The sequence below is a fragment of the Bactrocera dorsalis genome, chromosome 2 (assembly GCF_023373825.1).
Source record: "Bactrocera dorsalis isolate Fly_Bdor chromosome 2, ASM2337382v1, whole genome shotgun sequence".
NCBI lineage: Eukaryota > Metazoa > Arthropoda > Insecta > Diptera > Tephritidae > Bactrocera > Bactrocera dorsalis.
This window is the reverse complement of record NC_064304.1, coordinates 103,973,464-103,994,281: the sequence shown is the minus strand read 5'-3', so window position 1 is coordinate 103,994,281 and position 20,818 is coordinate 103,973,464. Positions and strand designations below refer to the sequence as shown.

Genomic DNA, 20,818 nt, shown 5'->3' with positions numbered 1-20,818 from the left:
CGTATATCTTCTAGTGTATAAAACTATCTCGGTTTTATTTGTGTTGATGGCGAGACCACTTCCGACTACCCAATTTGTTACGATGCTGAGATACCCTTGCGTTAACTCGTACACGGAACTCAGTAACTTTCCTTTGACCGTAAGTGCTACATCTTCCGCATAGGCAATCACCCGGCAGCCACGATCCTCGAGTTTTGTAAGTAAGTCGCTAACGATCAGAATCCATAAAAGAGGAAAGTGAAATTCCACCTTGGGTTTCGGAGATTGTGCAGATTTTTTACAGAAGAGCTTCATCAAAAGTACGAATTGGTTCGGTAACGACACAATATAGTGAAGGTATTTTAGCCACGTTGCTTACAAAATGGGTCTCCTGAAGGCCTAAGTGCCTCTTCAATCAGCCACTCTACCTACCCAAAATCGAGCTTTCAGTTAATTTTATAAATATTCCTTTGTTTTTGTAGTACTGCCATCACTACTGGTTTGAAGCAAGCACAGTGTTGCATTTTTGTGTTCTCAAAAAGCCAAATTATCCATAAATATCTTCCTTAAATATTAAATTGAACTATAAAAAAGCAATTAAATGTCAATAATTTATCTCAACAATTAGCCTGACATTATGAGCAAATAATCGTAAATTGTCCGGCATAAACGCTTCCTTTCCGACCAACAAAAAAAAAATAAATCAATTAAATCATATGAACAATTTTATGCAAATAAACAAAAAAATTGTGTATAGAAAATGATGTGTACAGAGATTTTATTATTTTTATAGATCAGCTTACAATAAACAAACATGTTGCCGTCCATTAAATCAGCATAATTTGTATAATTAAAGGCAACTTGCCGCTGCCACGCCCTTGCATTGTGACCGGCGTTGTGACAGCAATGTCGCGCACAATAAATAAACCGTTATCAGTGTTGTGTGTATAATTTTTATTGCATAAATTACGGCTACAAAACAGATGCCGACATACATACAGACAGACAAATACAAATATTGCCGCTTGTATACAAGTGAAGTACAAGCAAATCGACATACAAATATTTAGTTTTTGCTTTTTCGTATTTTTTTGTTGTTGTTCTTGTTGTTTTTGCAGTTTTTCTATTATCATACTTAACCCACATGAAAATAATAATTATTTTTTTTATATATTTAGTATAATAAAATCCTTTAGCCTTAAAACTATATACAAAACGAGCTAACAGTAGAGGAAATTAAATTAAAAATTTCGACGAAATTGAAAAAAGGTTAATTATAAAGAATTTAAATTTAAAATAAAAAAAATATAAAAAAATATTTTATATAAAAACGCTCATTACCGCTGCATCCACAGCCAATATTGAGCGCCAGGGGTGAGCAAGTTTGCTACAGTAAATAAAATCCAAATAAAATAACTGTTATAAAACTGCTAACTGCACCTACATATATAAAAGTACATACAAACATATATTACGAGAAGAAAAAAGTTAACACAACACAAGAAGAACTATGCTAGTTCGCTAACTTAAATAATTTGATTAACACTTTACCACCCTGTAACCAAAAAATGCCGCAAAACGCGACCACGTGCGCTAAGACACGCTCTTACAACGCACTCACACGCCACAAACACACGTAGAATGCCACGCGCTCTTCCTCGCACACTCTCTACCGCTCTCACTCGCACGCTCTCCACATCCACATACACCCTGCTAAGGCCGCACACTTCTTTAACCCTTCTTAAATTTGAGGAATAATATGCTCAACACCAAAAAGACCAACACCCAGAGCGATATCGAGATGAAACCGTTATGTACGGATGGTTCCGAGAAACCCCAACCACGTTGCAATATCGAACGTAGACACTCCGTGGGTTTGGTTAACGGCAAGAATACGGTGATGAACTGCAATGCTGGATACATGCCCTCAATGGGCCAAATGATGCCGCACAACATAACGATTGGCAAGAAGGAGCCCATTGCCACGTAAGTAGCCGTGCGCTCCGTGTCCACGGCACAGGCAATGACGAAACCGAAACACATGCCACACAAGCCGTTGAGCAGGCAGAGCGCAATCACCAGCCACATGCTGCCCTCGTTGGTGAGATCGAAGAAACCGAAGCCGACAATTAGCACGAAGGTCATTTGTAATATGACGACGGTGAATTGTGAGAGTACTTGTGAGAAGAGTATTTCGGGTCCTGTGATGCCGGCCACCAAGCAACGTTCCAACATGCCCTCGTTACGTTCGATCAGCATGGCACCCGATGTGATTGCTACGGAGAGGAAGAATATGATGGTTAATATGACGCCGGGTGCAGCGAAATCGGTGAAATTCGGATTGCGCGTGCCATAGATCGGCCTCTCCCAGTCAACGGGTATGCGGCCAATTTTCGGATTCAGTTCGCAATCACGCAGTATGTCTTCGACGAAATCGAAGAACGTATATTGTAGATCACGATAGAGCAGCGTGGAGATTTGTTGATCTATAAGGAGAATGAAGAGCGTACGAAAAGTTAGTCAGTCCTAATTATTAAGAAAATAGATGCAACACTTACTTGACATATCCAAGCGCACATTAACATCCGAAGAGTCGATGGTAGCATTATCGGCATAACGTCCGCTTTCAACACGCTCATTCAATGAGTTCGTATAGTTCTTATCGAAAACCAATGAACCCCATGCATTGCCGCGTCGTACCTCAGCATTGGCTGCCTCCTCGTTTTGGAAAAATTTCTGTAAAAAGGCAAAACGTCTCAGTTTATCAAATGGAATGTAATATGTGCCCAGCAACTCACCACTTCCATACTCTTATTCTTCTTCAGCATATCCAGATAGCGGCAACTCAAATACGTTTGATTGCAACCCGGAAAAACTGGACAAAATTGATCGATTGCCATTTGTTCGGAGAGCTCACCATTGGCCACTGCCAACTTGAGACCGGTGGGATCGTGACCAATAGCATAACAGAAGAGTATAATTTGCACAACCGGCAAGGCGACTATGAACATCATTATGCTGTACGAGAAAAAATAAAATTTAATAATATTATGACTCACATGGGTTCTTGGTTTGGTCAAATGAGTCATATTCGTAAGATATTACTCAGCGCGTTTCAATTTGTTTAAAGCATAAAGAAGTATTGCAAATTGCAGTTTTTCCTATCACTTAGTTTAGAATAAAGGGCTTAAAGGTTTATTCTTTAACTCACCCCACATTACGCAACATCCACAGATAGTTCTTCCACACCAAGGCGCGCATATGATGCGAGCTTATCACATCCAAATATTGCATTAACGTTGCTGGTGGCTCCTTATCGTTTGGCAGCGGTGAAGCGGGCATCTCAGCGGCCGTAATCGGATCACGTATTGCTGAATTCATCGAGATATTATCACCGAATTCACCCGATATATCGGCGGTATTATGCTCATCAGACATATCCAAAGCCGGATTCGAAATGGCTGGCACTTGCACTTGTTCGACGATTTCCTGTGCAATCGACGAACGGCGCCGTCGTCCCATATTCTGCAGAACAGACAACTTCAGAAAGACTTCCTCCAATGAGCTGGCATTGTATTGTTGGCGCAAAAATGTGGGCGCCTCCTCGGCAAGCATGCGACCACCACGCAAAAGGCCAATCTAGTAATGACAAAAAATACAACAATAGGAAATAAAAAAGAATCGAGAAGTTGGAGATAAAAAGTTTTGTTGGTGGTCAGTTCTGTGGCTATTTACTTGCCGCTTGTGTAAATATGAGTATACAAAGTAGATATACTAACATGTATACTATAGGTTAGTACAACATGTATAGTATGGGTTAGTATAACATATATATATACTATAGGTTAGTACAACTTGTTTGTTAATAATAAACTAAATTAGTATGTGAGATTAAATTTGTAGGCAGACACAAGCTCCTGTCTGAATAGCTGTGTGCTTCGTCGAAGTTTTTGTATGCAACTTTGTGTGTGCTTTGGCCAGTTAGCCACTTGCGGCCGAGTAAACTTTGTGATAAACCGCATTGTGCAGTTCGGTTTGACCTCTGCCGCAGTCAATTATTGTACACAACTTCAACTCGACTATCAATTTTGGTCAGTCAGTTAAACATGAACTGAAAGCGGGGAGTTAAATGCGGGGAGGTGTACGTTTTTAAATATGTACAGCCAGCCTGTAGTTCCGTTTCTCTTTTAAACCAAATGGAAATGAAAGAGGAAAGTTAACTCGTCAGTTAGCGTAACTCGACGCCTAGCAAACTCGCAAGCATTGCACTCGGATTCGCTTAACTTTTAGCTAAAGCGAACAGAGGCAGCCTAGTATTTTGACGTTGCAGTGGTACAGTGCAGGTCCTTGATGATTTGGCGGAATGACGAAAAAGTTATATGACATTGGATCATAGCTAAGATCACGCTAAAGTGGCAAAGTTTGCTTCATAAGTACTAAAATCTCGGCTTTTCGCCGAAATTTACCCTTTACTTATAAAGAGAAATCGGGGTTAACCAACCTATATCGCTACAAAGATGTTCGGTAGCAGGAAAGAGACTTGCTTATAACGCATATCCATTAAGCTCTTAAAAAGATTAGACCTAAGGAACTAACAGAAAATAACCTACGACCAGCTGCTCAGAGACTAATAGTAGAGGGACTCTCACATGGTGGCTCAAATGTCGTAAAGAAGATCACATGACTTGTAGGAGCTAAAATAAGTGGTCAAAACGATTATTTTATATACGTATGGCTCAAAGAGCTCTCGATTTCCGATCTTAGACAAGGTATCCTTCAGGTAGCCAAAGAACAATCCTTTGAAGCGAGCTAAAGTGAGAAAGCGAACCATCCCTCCCCAGGATTGTGCGCTTGGTTTGGGACCCGTCATGCAAAAAGCATCCGTAATGAAAAGGACACATTAACAAAAGCTCGATTAGGGTGAAAACATCTCTAATATAGCTTTTAGTCAAGATTTAGAAACGTTATCACATGTCAACGTGACAGGAACGGATCCAGATTTTTATTTAGTCGTTGGATATGTACTCTGCCGCGATTTTCAAAATAAGTTACTTTCTTTCGTTATAACAAAAACATCCCTTCCTTTCGTCCCTTCTCCGCCTTCTTTTCCTATCTAACCTATTTTAAGTGGTTTTGCAAAGATCATCAGAGTCTTAGCACACTAACTTGATACATCAAAACAGGCTAACCTCAACTGACGCTAACTTATATTGCTTCATTGAAGCCAAAGGTCATTGAAACCGCAAGCTTTACTGTCTGAAATTTAACCACTGTGTCTTTTATTCCGTTTCCGAGCGCTTTTCAATCGCTCTTTAGTTCCGTTATTTTTCTATATTTACTACGCTCTTTGCCTTTCTTATTAGAAAGTATTGAACTAGAAATGGGTTAGTTTTTGTACGTGCGTACGGACGTTTAAATAAATTTTCACTAAAAATATACACTTGAATGTCCACAGCTTCAACTCATGCATAATACCGTTACATATTCTTAGCTAACAGTTAAGCGGGTGTTTATATGTGAGATACGATGAATGCGACGTGCGGAAATTAACTACAATAATTGATTACCATTTGAACATGAGCGGACACTCCCAGGAATAAATTAAATGAAAAGAGTAAAGCGCAGAGAAAGATGAGTAAATAAAGCAAAAGTGGAAATGCAAAGGAAAGAAGTCTTTAACTCTATAGATGTGAATAACGCGTGGGAGTGAGATTGTGCGAATGATTGAGCAAGTTATAACGGAACTTTGCTTTCGGTTACAGCAAAAGTAGTTCTACTCGTATTTAACCCTACTTAAGCGAATTTCTGTGGTTTTGTGTTGAGGAAAAATAATAAAAATCATAGATGTGTTGGTAAAGCTTGAACTGCTTCCATTCCAAGTTCTAACTGGTTCGCTTGTAGTCTTTAATGGCTATATGAATTGTTTGTTTTGGCTGTGATTTAACAACATGCATAAGTGGAGGATTCACAGCCAGTAAAAACCATTTTAGTGATGTAGTAAATTATTCGTTTAATAGACCTTACAAAGTGCTCATAAAAGCAGTTTCAGAAAAACTATATGCATATACCCATAAAGTATGATATAACCGATATATAACCGATGTATAACCGATGTATAACCGATGCATAACCGATGTATAACCGCTGTATAACCAATCATTAATTTTTGTATAATTTTATACTAATATACCCATAAGCTTTGCAACATCTCGTTCCGGCAATTTCGACCTTGAATACACCGCGGCCGGGAAGGGGTCCTGAAACCGTTGTGGATAAAATAAAGTCAATGGTCGAAGCAAATCGTCAAATAACAACTCGAGAGAGAGAAGCTTTAGTAAATTTCTTTTGTCGCGTTAACGACAGTGATTAGCTCAACATACATACGTCAAGGAAGTAATATGTACGTTTTTGAAACGCATTGTTACTGGTCACGAAAGTTAGGTTGCTTAGACGAATATAAAGCACAAGAGACCATAGTATGAGAAAGATGAACAAGATCAAACCACTTCGAATAGTCACCAAAGAATGGATATATTGGCGTGATCTCAAAAGGATCGTTTACTTTGAGCTTTTCCCCTAGAATACCATCATTAATGCCAAAGTTTTTTGATCAGCTGGACAAATTGAGTATTGCTCTCAAACAGAAGCCACCAGTATTGATCAATAAAAAAGGTTTGGTGTTCCCTCAGGCTAATGCATGACCTCATACAAGTTAGTTGACTCATCAAAAGCTTTTCCAGCAATGGTTGAGATTTGGCGTTTTGGACTATTACGAGTACTCGTTGCGGGCGCTGCCAATTTTTTTGAATGGTAGAATCGTCAAATTAAATCAGGTCATCAGAAACCACTTATATCAGCTTTTTTTACAACAATTGTATGAACGCGGCGCAAGCAAAAAAAATTAAATTGAAAAAGATTGAATCAAGGTGTTTCATTCAATTGATTTTTTCTGTAAAAAACATTGGTAGCACACATAAGTTGAACATCGTGTTTAAAACCCATTTAATCCACATGTAAACTGTGAACATTTTTATGACATTATTTCTGTTTGACTTTCAATGAAAAGAAAAACTTTCCAATTTTTGTTGTCCGAAAAACATTTCTCACTAGTCATAGCAGGGTTAAACTAAAGCATATAGCTTACCACCACATAACAAGAGCGTCAAACCACCTTTTTATATATCGAGTACTCACTACGTCGATACAAAGAAAACTTAACGCAACGCTTGCAAAAACCAAAGAAATACTTAATTAAGGACGCATCTGTAACGGCGAGCAATTTTCGCCGGCTGACTGGTCGTTGTGATGCACAACATAAGTGTCGAAAAGCAATGTAAACACATAGGCAGGGTAAAACCTTGTATGGCATGTACGTGTATGTGTGTATGAAAAAGTTCGAGTGTGTATGAAAGAGCGTAAATATGTTTGTTGATGTATTACTCGCCAATAATCGCTTTACATTTGTCGGTATTGACTTTTGGTCATACAAAATGAATGCATATTTGTAAGTGTATATGTATATGGTGGCTATATGTGTGTTTGTATATAAACACGTGTATACATTTACCACCTTAAGGTGAAGCTAACACAGCAGGCGGCCAGCCGAACAAAGGCAAGTCGTTACTCACGGCGGCCTGCGCGTAAATCTGTTAATAAATAAAAGTTAATCCTCGAGTTTGTACTGGATTAAATAGCATAGAAATTGACATTATTTACAATTTCCGGCTTCCGTGCAACTTAATTTAATATCAATACGAAGTTTTCGGCACACATTGTAAGCGCCAAAAGCTAAAAGCCAGGAAAAGTACTATCCTGCCATGAGGAGTTTCAGCACACGCGTAAATACTTGCGCACACACACACATCTATATATGCATACATCTATACATATATACATCTATACATATGTATACACACATGCAAACACAACAGCACATCAGCGGCAGCGCGTTGTCGCTTACAGTTGGCATACGCAGCATTAATGCCGCTGGGCATACACGGCGTATACGCAATGTATCATGCGCTAGTAGTGCGATAGATACGTTTGCCACGAACGGGGATTAGGCGATGCGATGCGTGCGGCAGAGAGTTGTAACAACAACGACAACATGCCTGTATTTGTGCAGGAGTAGCGTCTCACTCGTGTTACACACACACACACACATATGCAGGCAAACAAACAAAGATAGTGGGAATATGCTTATGCCTGGCAGCGTACAAGTAACGATAAAACAAACAATCTCATACGCGCCACGCGCACTTAGCGTTGTCAGCCGTTTTGCTACTTATGTGCGCACATCAACATATACATACACACATCGGCACACACATACAAGCATATATAAACCTTCGCAGTTGTCTTCGTGCATGTAATTTTTGGTGAACTTGCCGAAAGTGATGACTGCGCGCAAATGCCACTGACTATTTGTGTACCGAAGGTGGGCTTTCAATACCAAACTATGTAACTACACACACACATACATAGTACTTATATGGTAAGAAAGTAGCAGCAAAGCAGTGCCTTACACACGAAATTTCGTTTTTTTTTTCGCCAATAAAGTTGCGTTGCCTGCTTTTGGGCGCTTATCGGTGAAAATGGTAAAGCAAATGTTGTTGTGGCAAATCTATTCAACTATCAATTTCGGTATCAAGCGTTTAGTTTCGTATTTACCGTCAAACTGCTGTGAAACAGGGAAAACATCACAGTTTTAGTGGCGTGTATTTATTTGAGTCTAATTTGATGTGTCACCGCGTTGATGGCATGCCATATGTTTGTAGATAAAAGTGTTTTAATTTATCACTGCTGCTGTTGCCACTGCATTTTAGTTTAGTAAATAGAAATTGCTTCAATAATCGTATGTGAAGGGGAATTAAATATTTTATTTCGTTTTTCAATTAAACAAATTTTTTTCTTAATTTAACGTGTCAATCACATGAAATCTAAATCAATATCAATAAACAGATGCGACAGGCAATAAAATATTTAATTTTATTTTTTTTCGAGAATAGAAAATCTTTCAACGTCTCTTTGGATCACATGAAATACAAATTCATTATTATTTAAAAATATATTTAATTACAAAAATTGAAATTTTATTGATTATAGGAGTTTTTAGTATATTTAAAACTATCTGGCAATGCCATAAAATAAATACATTTATTTAAACACCTTTTTAAAAGACTAAAAAACATCACAGCATTTTAACTTCATGTGAACTCTGGCTCAAATATTCAATCAAGGTGGCAACTAAGTTCTTTAATACAAGGTGCAATCCAAAGTAAGCAGGATTTGTTGAATCTAGGCCCCTGGTGGCGCCATCTATATGTCTACAAGTGCGAATCTGCTATTTTTATTGATTGTCTAGTGAGAATTTCATGACATTTCATTGATTTTAAGTGAAATTATTGCGTTTTAAGTCTGAGTATTTTTATGTTATCGGTACGAAAATGAGCTTCGAACAAAGAGCCAACAATAAATTTTGTTAAAATTGATACAACTTTTTCTTAAACGTTTCCATTGGTGAAACAAGTTTATGGCGTTGAGCGTCTATCCCGTAGCAGAGTGCACGAGTGATTTCAACGTTTTCAAAGTGGTCGTAAGGGCATAAATGTCGATCAATATGTGTGCCAATAAAAATCCATCATAACCGGAAATTCCATCGAAACTGTGCGTGAATTCATCAAAAATCAGCCGAAATCATTATTGAAATTCATAGAAATGGAATTGAAGATCTCCAAAACATAGATGTATCGCATTTTAACCAAAAATTTGGGCTTTCGCAAGATGTGTGCACGGTTTGTTCCGCACAAATTGACTGACGACCAAAAATTTCTCAGAATCCAATATTCGACGGACGATTATTTGAGCAAAAATCACATTTTAGCCATTAACCACTATCCGTATTTAGCTGATGAGGCACCGTGCGACTTCTTCCGTTTCGGAAAAATGTATTTGCCCATGAAAGGAAAGCGTTATGCAGACGTAGAGGCCATTCAAAAGGCTTGCACCGGTACTCGACATGCTTTTGGACCATGCAAAAAGCAGTATTGAAGCAGACGGAGACTATTTGCAATAAAATAAATTGATTTTGGGAAAAGACCATTTGTTCTGTTTTTTTTTTAAGTCCTGTTTACTTTGGAACGCACCTTGTACATTATCTAAACTCTAACCTTAGTTTAGGTTAGCTAAGTTAAACAGGCAGAAAGCCGTAGAACACGAATATCGCACTTGCACGGCCTGCGAGTGTTGTCCGTTTAATGCCCAGAACTCCTGAATTTGAATCAAGAATCAACGCTTGTCGACATAACGCCTCGAGTCTGCCACAAATTTATTGAGACAGCTTATGTCAATTACAACTGATTTTCTTAGTTCACAGAAGCTAAGACAACGGAGATAGTAGGGGAGAAGGTGTCGAGATGTTTCCATTTCAACTTTCTAGATGGAACATTGAAAAGTTGCGTGGTTCCAAAATCCTTAGCCTCACCGTACGATAGTCAATAGGACACTTTTCATTTAAAACTACCATTATTGTGGCGAAATAAATTTTAAATTGACCTCTTACGTTCCACTTTCAGCGAGAAATTTTTTGTTACCGAACATATGCTAGTCACTAACCAACGCTAGCTAAGCTCGATGTTCATAGATGGAACATTGAAAAGTTGCGTGCTTAGCCTCACCGGACGAGAGCCAATAAGATTGCGTTATAGCTTTCATTATTTTGACGCGATGAACTTTGCTAAGAACAAGAATTTAAACGAACGAGGTCATGCACTTCTGGACTAGCTTTAAGCGATGAAAGGCTCTTTATCCAGCCTTTTCCGTAACCATCGATTAATCAATTAGAAAGCTCACTACTTCTCTTCTCCATCGACTGCGCCTCACCCTCATGTAATTGGAAGGTATGTGCGCGGAAAAGGTGCCACTACCAAGAGTCGGCTCTACGACACAATGATTCCAATTATCAGAGATGCAGGCGCAGTGAGAGAGGATTTCGGAATAACCCTCTCTGGAAACCATAACGGAAGAGCTCTGATAACCGCCTTCAGCCGCTGTGGAAAGCTCCCTCAATATCTAGAAATGTCACCGCTGCATATTTTTTGTACGTAAGGGCTCCCTTCTGGTGCTCCGTAAAGGCATGTTGAGCAGTGTTTACCGACTTTCCTTTACTTTAGGTAAGCGTATCCCCTAATATCTGGTACTCTGCTACTACCGTCCTAACATACAGGACCATAAAAGAAACCTGGAGCACCTAATTCCTTCAAGTCTTGAAATCCTTGTCAACGACATGTAAACTTTCGCCGGCCTTCGGGAAAACATACCAATTTCATGAATTTCTCTTTAATGCGACAAGCCTAACATCCAAATAAAAGTGTTATGCTTGCAAACCGATACCTTAACCTTGGCACGAAAAAAAATTGAAATTCTAGTCAACTTACCACATGTGCCTGAGCGCACTCGTCAATGTAATGTGTTGTAATTATCACAGTTGTATTTCCAGTTTTTGTTATGTCAACCAGATGATCCCAGATACTAGGCGAAACATGTGGAAAGATAAAAAACCGAAAATTAGAATACATATATGCATGCAAATAAATGTGTGTGCCCACGTGCCGTAGACTATTCAATTACCTTTGCCGCAAGACTGGATCAACGCCCACAGTCGGCTCGTCAAGTATCAGCAATTCCGGTTCGTGCAACAGGACCACGGCCAAACTCATGCGTCGCTGTTGGCCACCGCTGAGATTTTTCACCTGCCGCGAACCATTTGGCAGATTCAAAAATTTCAACAAAAATTCCGTGCGGTCATCGATATCGCTGCGGGCCATAGCCGCAATCGTGCCGAAGTAGATTAGTGTTTCGCGCAACGTGAACTCGCCATAGAGTGCAACTTCCTGTGTATGTACGAAAAAAAAAAGAAAGAGAGCAAAAAAAAGCAACGTTAAAAAAATGCAAGTGAAAAAATTCGGTGAATAACAGACAATGTAAGCGCACACCACCTGAATTCGCATGAAAAATCCGAGAGTTTAAAGTAAAAAATGGAAAACGAAAATTCGAATGGAATGGTTTGCAAGTGTGTGAGTAAATAAATAAGAAATGAAGCGTGAATTCGTGTTTACAATAGGAAAGCAGTTTAATTGAGGAATAGGAAAGCTCTGGTAACTCTACCACACTCAGTTTCGACTGACACCTTTGTGGCATAGTAGTGTCTACTGAGCTTGCAACGGCCCCTGCTACCCAGCCGAACTCACGTGGGTTGCAGTCAAAAGCGTTTAGCCCTTCTTATATCAACTGGCTCTAATAGCTAGCGGCTTCCTTAAGAGACTTTCGAACGCAATTATCAAATTAAGCTGGCGGAACTTGAGTCCTGCGCCGTTACTAATCAACCCTTCTGAATAAGGAATAGTATTTTCGCTAATCACAAGTGAATAAGGAGCTCTAGAGCATAATTAATATACTCTGGGCGTTTACTATGATCACTTGTGACTAATGAGCTTCCGAAAAATATTTGAAAGTTAAGCACACGGACACCTATGCAGACGACACAGCTACATAAGTGACGAGGAAGTACCTAGACACAATCAATAAGGTGTGGCAAAGCCCTAAGGTTCATACACTGATGGGCGATATAGGCCATAGGAGATAAATGCCGATAAGAGCGATATGCTACTCTTTGCAAGGAGGTACAGAACCGGACTAGAAAAACTATGCAGTAAGGCTGTCAGCTGCAAGATTGATGGCCTAAGGGGAATTCTCCACAACGATTTTCGGACACAGTCAATAAGGATAGGTTTGGTGGATAAAATAGACTATATAGGAGAAAAGGTTTCAAGCCACACAAGCGTCTCGACTGTGGAACTTACAGCATCTACACATATGAATAAAAAATGGAATGGGAGCCGGAACCTGTTGCTCGAAGCTTGATCTCAGGCGACCCTTCACGCTTCCGAAATACTACAGTTTCTTTCAGAAGGTAGTCTTTGCGGTCAGGCAAACGCCTAAAATAGCTAAGAACGTAGGATAAGAATATGCGCCGTTTTATACTGGGCTCTTGGGCACATAGAAATTCCGGGAAACGAGACGTAATGAAATTTCCGAAAAGAGTGACAGCTGCCTTATGGGCATATAGTATTGGCAAGATCTTGTGCAAGAGCCCTAAAGGAAAATACGCATGCTTTTTAATCACGCGCTATTGTTGTTGTTCTAACGGGTACTTAGTCCCCGTTAGGATGGTAAGGATTAGATTGCTGTAATCAGGGTCATCCAACAGTAGACCCAGGAAACGTGCTGTTTCGACTGGGTCAGGCCCTAGGGATAGGGGGGTTAGATGAGTAGGGTTATCAAACAGGTGGTTAGTATTATGCGGGGACTCGTTGCACCCTGGACATATATTTGATTTGTGAGGATCGAACCTGGATAACTAGGAGTGTAACCTGCAACAATATCCAGAACGAAGCTGCGGAAAAGTCACTCTCTTGCTCGCGGCAACTCGAGCTCTTTGTCTTCAAAGTGTATTGGTTGGACGCCGAGTACGCCAATTCCTGGTAGGGAGTCGGTGAAGGCTCTGCTGTGAATAGCAGTCAGTGGTGGTAGTATTGTCTAATGTAGTCGACATAATTGAGGAATGACCTCCGGTGTGCAGTGTTCTGACAAGTCTGAAACTTCTTCGTCTGCATTCCACTGCATCCAGGCGACCATATTGGTGCGGCGTAGTTGAGGACCGCTCTCGAAGTACGATTGTTAGCTTGATGACAGGTCACAACCTATTGGCACCATATGTGAGCCCGATAGGCATAAGTAATGACGACGCATGCAGGAAAAGCAGTTAAGTTGGCACCAGAGAGGCACTGAATCATCTCCGTAGGCATAGCACTAACTAGAACTCGTCTTAAGTATCTAGGAGTATCGCAGTTCAAGGAATTAGATGAAGTATCAAAATTTGAGATCAAGTTACTGGTAAAGTTCGCAAAAAGCATTGAGTCCTTTATGACGAAAACTACAGCTAAATTTGAAATGAACCAATTGGCATTTCTAAGGACCAGTGGGTATATGTGTGGCATGATAGCCGGTCAGTATAACCGAATAACACTTCTAAGGTCAGGTTGTGAGTGTCCGTAAACCCGAAAAAGTGTTGTTAAAACGGCAGCAATAAATCAAATATATGAATGAAATTCAACAAAAAAAAAAACAGAAAAGAAAAAAGAAAAAGGGATATAAAGAATGAGAGAGGGGTACAGAGTATTCTCTGTATACAGAGAAGGAATAAATGAAATGAGAGATGGATTGAGAAAGTGGAAGTAAAAGCAGAATGCTTACAGAGTGAGATAATAGGTTTGGAACAGGTAAACCTTGACTTTACTGGGTGTTACGAATTAGTGTTCTCTATCGAAATGAGAAATTAAATATGCGCCAGGAAAGTGATCAGGCCGCTCTACTACAAACGCGGAAACAACTTTTAACAACAATCAGGGTATTGAATTTGTAGTTGTTGTTGTTTTTTTTTTTTTTTTGTTGTGAGTATAGAACTTTATGTGCTCGTGAGTAAAAGCGCTTCAGTCTCGCATTGGAATCGTTTTATAATCTCTTGAAGTTTTAACTCTAACACTTTAAGGCAGTTAAACTTTCAAAATGTCTCGCTTCAAAGCTGCCTCACACTCCCGCCACAATCTGAAAGAATTCCTCTACCGTTGAACTTGGTAGCGGAAACTTTTTAATATACCAACAGCTGAAAATAAATCATTTTTCATTGAACCAAACTGCAAGTAGCAGCAACAATGTAGCACAGCAGTGCAAGAATAGGGGCAATACACAAAGCGCAAAACATTTAATCCGATCTTCAAAATGTCGTTCATAAGCTATTTGCGGTGCGCGCACAACATGCACGCACACATACAGAGCCAAGCGAACGCCTTTTCTTCAGCGACGCCATCAATATAGCAATTCAATGGTATCTGCGCGCATTTAAGCAGCTAGGGAGCTCAGCTCAAGAGCTACGCTTGTTGTCTGACATGGCCTGTGGGAATTTCGTTATTATGGCAGCAATCGGCGACACCGAAACACACACACACACGCATACAAATGTTTTGCGCATAAGAAGAGACAACATTTTGAACAACAACAAAAGCAAAACAAAAACAATTGAGCGCGCTCAGCAAGATTCTATGAATAAGCCGCTTCGCGCTGCTACATTTTATGTTGCGCGCTCGCATATTTTGCTACGAAAGTTGAAGAAGGAGTTACGCGGTGCGTGTGGATGATGGCGCGCGTTAGACGGGCGCGTTGAATTTGGTAGATTTATGACCAAAAAGCTGCGAACAAGTGTACAGTGGTGACTACAAACGGAAAGTGCGGTGCTATAGCAACGCCAGCGTAAGTGTGTGCGCGCGGCATGTATGTGTATGCGTGCGTGTAACCGCGCTCGAGGCGTCGGGAATGGCATTGGCGGTTATTGCGGCAAGCAAGCAAGCGCGCACACAATCACTTCAATATACATACATATATACGCATGCTTTTATGAACGCGCTTTTGTTCTTATTGTTGTTGTCTTTTTTCTTGTCTTGTCTTGCTTCATCCTTGAGTTGTCGCTCACAAATCCGCCCATAATCCCGCACTGTATTCATGTAGACGCGTCACAATGGACATGCCGCACTGGCGAGCGCAGCAAATCGTAAAGTATGTGAACGCGCGCGCCGCGGCTGGAAGGGCGTGCGAGGCGCGCTCGTATTCCATGTTGGCTGTTTAACCAGTTCGAAGGATTCTCTTTTTTGCGCAACAACTTGAACAACTTTGAATGTGGTGCCGCAGTTATATATGTATGTGTCTGTGTGCGCGGCCATTTTTTCGTCACTTCATTTTTTTCATGCAACACGTCCTCCCTGCACCATTTGCTCGCATTAAATTCTTCAGTTTTCACTTTCATTTCCTTTTTTATTTCTTTAACTGTTTTCTTCGACTTTCTTGTTGCCACTGCATTCGCAGCCAACTTCACTCGCCAGTGGAGCGTGGTGCATACTTAGTTTTGAATGCTCGCAAGCGTGTGTGGCATGCAGCATCATAGCGTTAATATGAAGTATTTAATGCCAACTGTAGCTGTGTCCCATACAACTCTGCGTAAAGTGTTTGAGCGTTGAGCGTTAAGTGTGTGAAGAGAGTGTGTTAAGAGAATAAAAATCCTTTTACAGTTAAATCTATATAAATAGATATGCACTTGCATACATGTAGCACATCCACGGGCAACTGTTATCAACGCCTTCCACAGTTTCGATGTAGATAAAGACATTAAAACGACGGTTCGTAGATTTTAAGCTGCGTTTGCAGTTTCCAAGAAGCGATAAGACGGCGCTGCGGCGACAACACTTAAAAGCTGAAAACGACAGAGAGAAAAGAAACAGAAGCAGGGAGTAAAAATGGAATACAAAAATCGGAAAGACGCCAGAATCATAAGTTTGCAAGCTTCTCTTGCTGATGTATAAAGTTTTCCACTTCTTTTGCGTCCCGCGGTATTCGCATCCTGTTATAGAGGCCTTTGGCACCGAGAAAAATTGTGTTTTACTGCTTCAGCTTGGTAGATTGCGGACCCAACACAAAGACTTCGTCGAAACTGCTAACACTTTCCAAGGCCTTGATCTCGATTGCAGACAGATCTCAAGAAAGAATAAAAACTTCATAAACTGTTACAAGCTGACTATTCCAACGGGCTGCTCTCATGGCCGCGAAAGCTGTCCAGACTCAGAGACTCTGGGTACTTGGACGAATGCGAGTCTAGGCACACTAAAATCCTCACATATTTTGATCTCATTTAAAAATACATGTATTACGAGGTCACCGAGCCTAGCCCTGGCTGTTGCTCTCTGTCCACATACCTTCGAGGGAGGCACTAAGGGAAAGACTCGCTGAAGGGGAAGAGCGATGAGCCTTTTTACCGATAGTTCAAAGGATTGGTAAAGAATTCCACTGTTGGGAGCTTTCCATCAACTCTAGTTTTAGACTTCCTGACCACTGCAGCGTCTTCCAAGCGGAGGTAACTGTCATTTACCGAAAGCCAGCAGCATCAGCTGTACGGATGAAGATGAGAAGCATCAACGCTTTGAGAGAAGCTTAAAATAACGCAAATTACTTGAAACGCGAAAATGCATCGCTTTTAACAACGCGTGAAAAATCCCGAAATTACAGTTATAAAATAATTTGCAACATTCAATTGTTTTTGCTGTTGTCTCTGTTTTTATTTAAGTGTTGCAAAAGTAGCTTATGCGGTGGCTTTGCACAGTGTTAGAGTACTTCGCAGTATTTCGAGTTTGTTTGTTGCTGTTGTTGCTATTTTTTGCATATGGTGCTCAGAAAATTCAGTCATTCATTCCATGTGTCTACAATGCACTCATACATATGCATGTGTTTTGCTTTTCTTGGCACACTGTTTCGCTACAAATGGAAGATGAAAAGCTTTTCATAATCCAAGCACTTATTCTCCAACAGTTTCTCGCTTTTTATTTCATTTGAACATGAATGGGGGTCTTTTTGCTCTAGCTCCAAAGCCGATGTGCTGTATGTATGAACGGAACAGACATATTGTTGGTGATGTATGGTCTTTTCTTTATTTCTTTATTCCTTAGATCCGTTTAACTCAGAGCAATCCTTAGATAAGCTAAATAAAATAGGTAGACTCCAAGTTGCTAGAGCTTAAGCTTTTTAAAGGTTAGGTTAAGTGAGGTTAATCTGGTAGGTCAATAAGCCACTCATAGACCAGTTTGGGTCCTTTGCGATACCAGATGGAATTCAGTTGCTAGGTCCAAGAAGAGTAGTCATCGTTTAGGATGTCTGCGCCTAACGCGAAGACTCTGCGACCTCACTATCAATACCTCCTCCAGTGTATCATGCCGTGGGGACCCCAGATGCTTACAACACGGTACAAGTGCACAAGATATGCTCCCTTATTTCCCTGGTGCCCTGCTCTAGATATTTTCTGCAGTGTTCTCGACCTATCAGCTCCATTCTGCGATCTGTGAATCCCATCCACCAGACAGTGCCCAGTTAGTATTCCCATAATGTCTCTACTATCGATTGTCATTAGAAATTTTTTGTATTTCTGATCTACCGCTTTACATATGACCTTTATAATTTTGCACCCAAGCAGTTCACTCCATGGGGTCGGATTTTTTCTCTGTCAAGAACGTAGGATGACAATACATGAGTTTCCGGATGTTAGCCGTAAATCATTTTTCATAGTCTCGCGTACCATTTCATTGCCCTTGATGCCTTTATGGCCTGGAACTTAGTAGAAGTGAAGTTGCTTACTTCTGGCAACACTTTGCACTGCTGCTTTGCTTCTCAAGACACTTCAGGCCGATAATCGTTACTGCCTTGATTTCTGCTGATGTTCTCCACGTATACATTGACTCTGGAACTGTTTGCAAGTACATTAGAGGCCAGCTTCGCGGCTTTCGCAATAGCAAAGAACTCAGCTGGGACTCTGAACCCTTTCCATTCTCTTCCGGTGGGTGGATTTCCGTACGCCTGTCCACCATATTATCAGCTTTTTAAAAGTAAAGACAGTATGTTTATCCTTCGCGAGTGTCATATGGATGGTAGCACCGAAAACTCGTTTCTTTCGATACCAACAGAATGATTTGAAGTTCGTGAGAGTGTTCGTTAACGCCAGAATTTCTCAGCTCGCTTGAACCCATAACAAAAAAGTTATCCCGACTTTCAGCCGTGTTAAGTTATTTCCGATTTTGCCTTTCCAAAAGAAGACGACAGTGAGCTCAATATTGCTTCATCCGACAATCATCTAAGTCAGTGTTCAAATATTTGGAGAGAGATATTCATTAGTCATTTTCGGAGCAAGAAACATGATAAAAGAGAGAACGGTGAAACTCCTAACCACAAAACCCCTACATTTTTTTACATACATTAATTCAGACTTTGGTTAAGAGCTACATCTGACGACATTGTACGACAAAACGAACTCTTCGCCAGGAATAGTAGATTCAAGTTTATTGCTAAGATTAGCGACAATTTTTCGGATTCAAAGCTTCCTGCCTAGTCGAACGAGTGAAGGACGAATACAGAGGATTGCATGCTATTAGGAACTGTGATAAATGATTTTTTCGTTTGCAGTCCAAATTAAGGAGGCCAATTTTGAATTCAACTTTAAAGTGTCTGAATACGAAACTCACCTGCGGCATATAGCCGATACGTGGTCCGGGCACACCCGAACCTCTGGACCCTGGACGTCCACCAAGCACCCATATTTCACCGGAGTTCAAGCGACGTCTGCCCACGATGCAAGAAAGTAGTGTTGTCTTACCGCAACCGGAAGCACCCAAGAGGCCATAACTGCAAGAGAAATAAAGAGATCAAAACTGTTAATATAAGTAATTAATAATATATGTATATAAACAATTTGTGGTTCGGACATAAACAGTGATAATTTTATAAAGCCTATATTTCGTAAGAATCCTTGAAAATATTTTCAAGTCTGTGGACACGGGAAGAGCACAAATCTTCTTCTCTTTTACTGGCGTAGACACCACTTACGCGATTATAGCACAAATACCTTCCCTAAATGCGCTTATTCTTTATCCTCATTTAATTTATTGCTTTTCTCAGCATTCACACACACAACTCTCATACCCTGGCGATCGACAAACACATGATGGCAAATAAATTAAACTTTTAATTACACACTTGTTACTTAGCAGCTCAACTAAACTTTCATTACTTATACGTTTAATTATAACACATTCCTGTTGAGGAGTGGCGAGCGTCATGAGCCAGCGAAATGAGCAATTGAGCGAAGACCAGTGAAATGAACAACTGAGTAATTAGTGTTGCGAGCGAAGTTAAAAGCTCAAGTGTGTCGGTAAATACAGTGAAATCCCTTTTGAAAAAATTCCGACTAAAAATACGGTATTTTGAGACTTTAAAACGGTTCGATTGCTTAAGCGAGTCAACTATGTTTACTCATTTGTATGCATAGACATGATAAGAAGACTAAAAATAACGAAACTATTAAAATATCAAATAATACGCGGAATTGTACAAAGTTCAGTTAAGAGCGAGGAGATAAGATGTTTTGTATTCTTTACCACAGGGTTGTACAGAGGTTGTGCTCAATTAAACACTCTTAATAGCTGTTTTAGACATCTTGCAGTATTTTGCTTGGATATTGACAAATTGAGAGTGGAAACTTGTTGGCCTTGGACCTGAGCTCGGTCTGGGACTCGGACTCGGTCTCGGATTCCGACTTGCGGACTTTCAACAAAAACTTTCATTTTACAAGGAGTTGGTGTTGTTGTCTGTCTCTGGTTCGAAACTGCATTGCGGTGACTTCTTTCATATCAAATCTTCTAATTAAATGTCATGGCTGGATTTCAGCTGACATTCGGGACTCAGAAACTCTAAAGTAAAAATCGGAGAGACCATTATCAGAAGACTTCTAATTTAAGCCTTGTCACCAGACAGAGATTTTCAAAAGTCCTTAGATAATGTGACTGTTTAGAGCTTCGGTATCCATTAATAGACTCTGTAGTTTAGTACGAAAATGATTTTTAACGATAGCTATAAGTCTGAAGAAGTCTTTTTTGGAACCAAGATCTTCGCGTGGTGTGGCTAAAGTGACAGAAAATTTTTGGCCAGTTAAAAAGTCAGAAATGTTACGATAACGGGGCCACGACTGACGTAAATTCCGGAGTCAGACTAAACAAGCGTGTCAATGCCCGTCACTAAGATAATTTTCAAAATTTTCTAACAAGGAAGGGCGGCAAAGAACACACCATGGAAATATCGCGACTCAGGGTATGCGGTACTTGTACGCATTAAAGACCACTTTAAACATCTACTAGTA

The 20,818-nt window shown here is 40.2% G+C and overlaps 1 protein-coding gene across 3 annotated transcripts in view; it reads right to left on the bottom strand.

Moving 5' to 3' along the window:
* Positions 1–916: 916 nt before the first annotated feature.
* Positions 917–20,818, bottom strand: part of LOC105222998 (ABC transporter G family member 20) — a 143,078-nt gene continuing 123,176 nt past the window's right edge. For all 3 annotated transcript variants that reach the window (XM_049449336.1, XM_049449338.1, XM_049449337.1), the window contains 7 exons: positions 19,149–19,308; positions 11,608–11,870; positions 11,415–11,508; positions 3,191–3,618; positions 2,778–2,997; positions 2,538–2,715; positions 917–2,465 (listed from right to left, as the gene is read on the bottom strand). In XM_049449336.1, the coding sequence (XP_049305293.1) occupies positions 1,711–2,465; positions 2,538–2,715; positions 2,778–2,997; positions 3,191–3,618; positions 11,415–11,508; positions 11,608–11,870; positions 19,149–19,308 (2,098 nt within the window). In that variant the 3' untranslated portion in view covers positions 917–1,710. The remainder of the gene's footprint in view (positions 2,466–2,537; positions 2,716–2,777; positions 2,998–3,190; positions 3,619–11,414; positions 11,509–11,607; positions 11,871–19,148; positions 19,309–20,818) is intronic.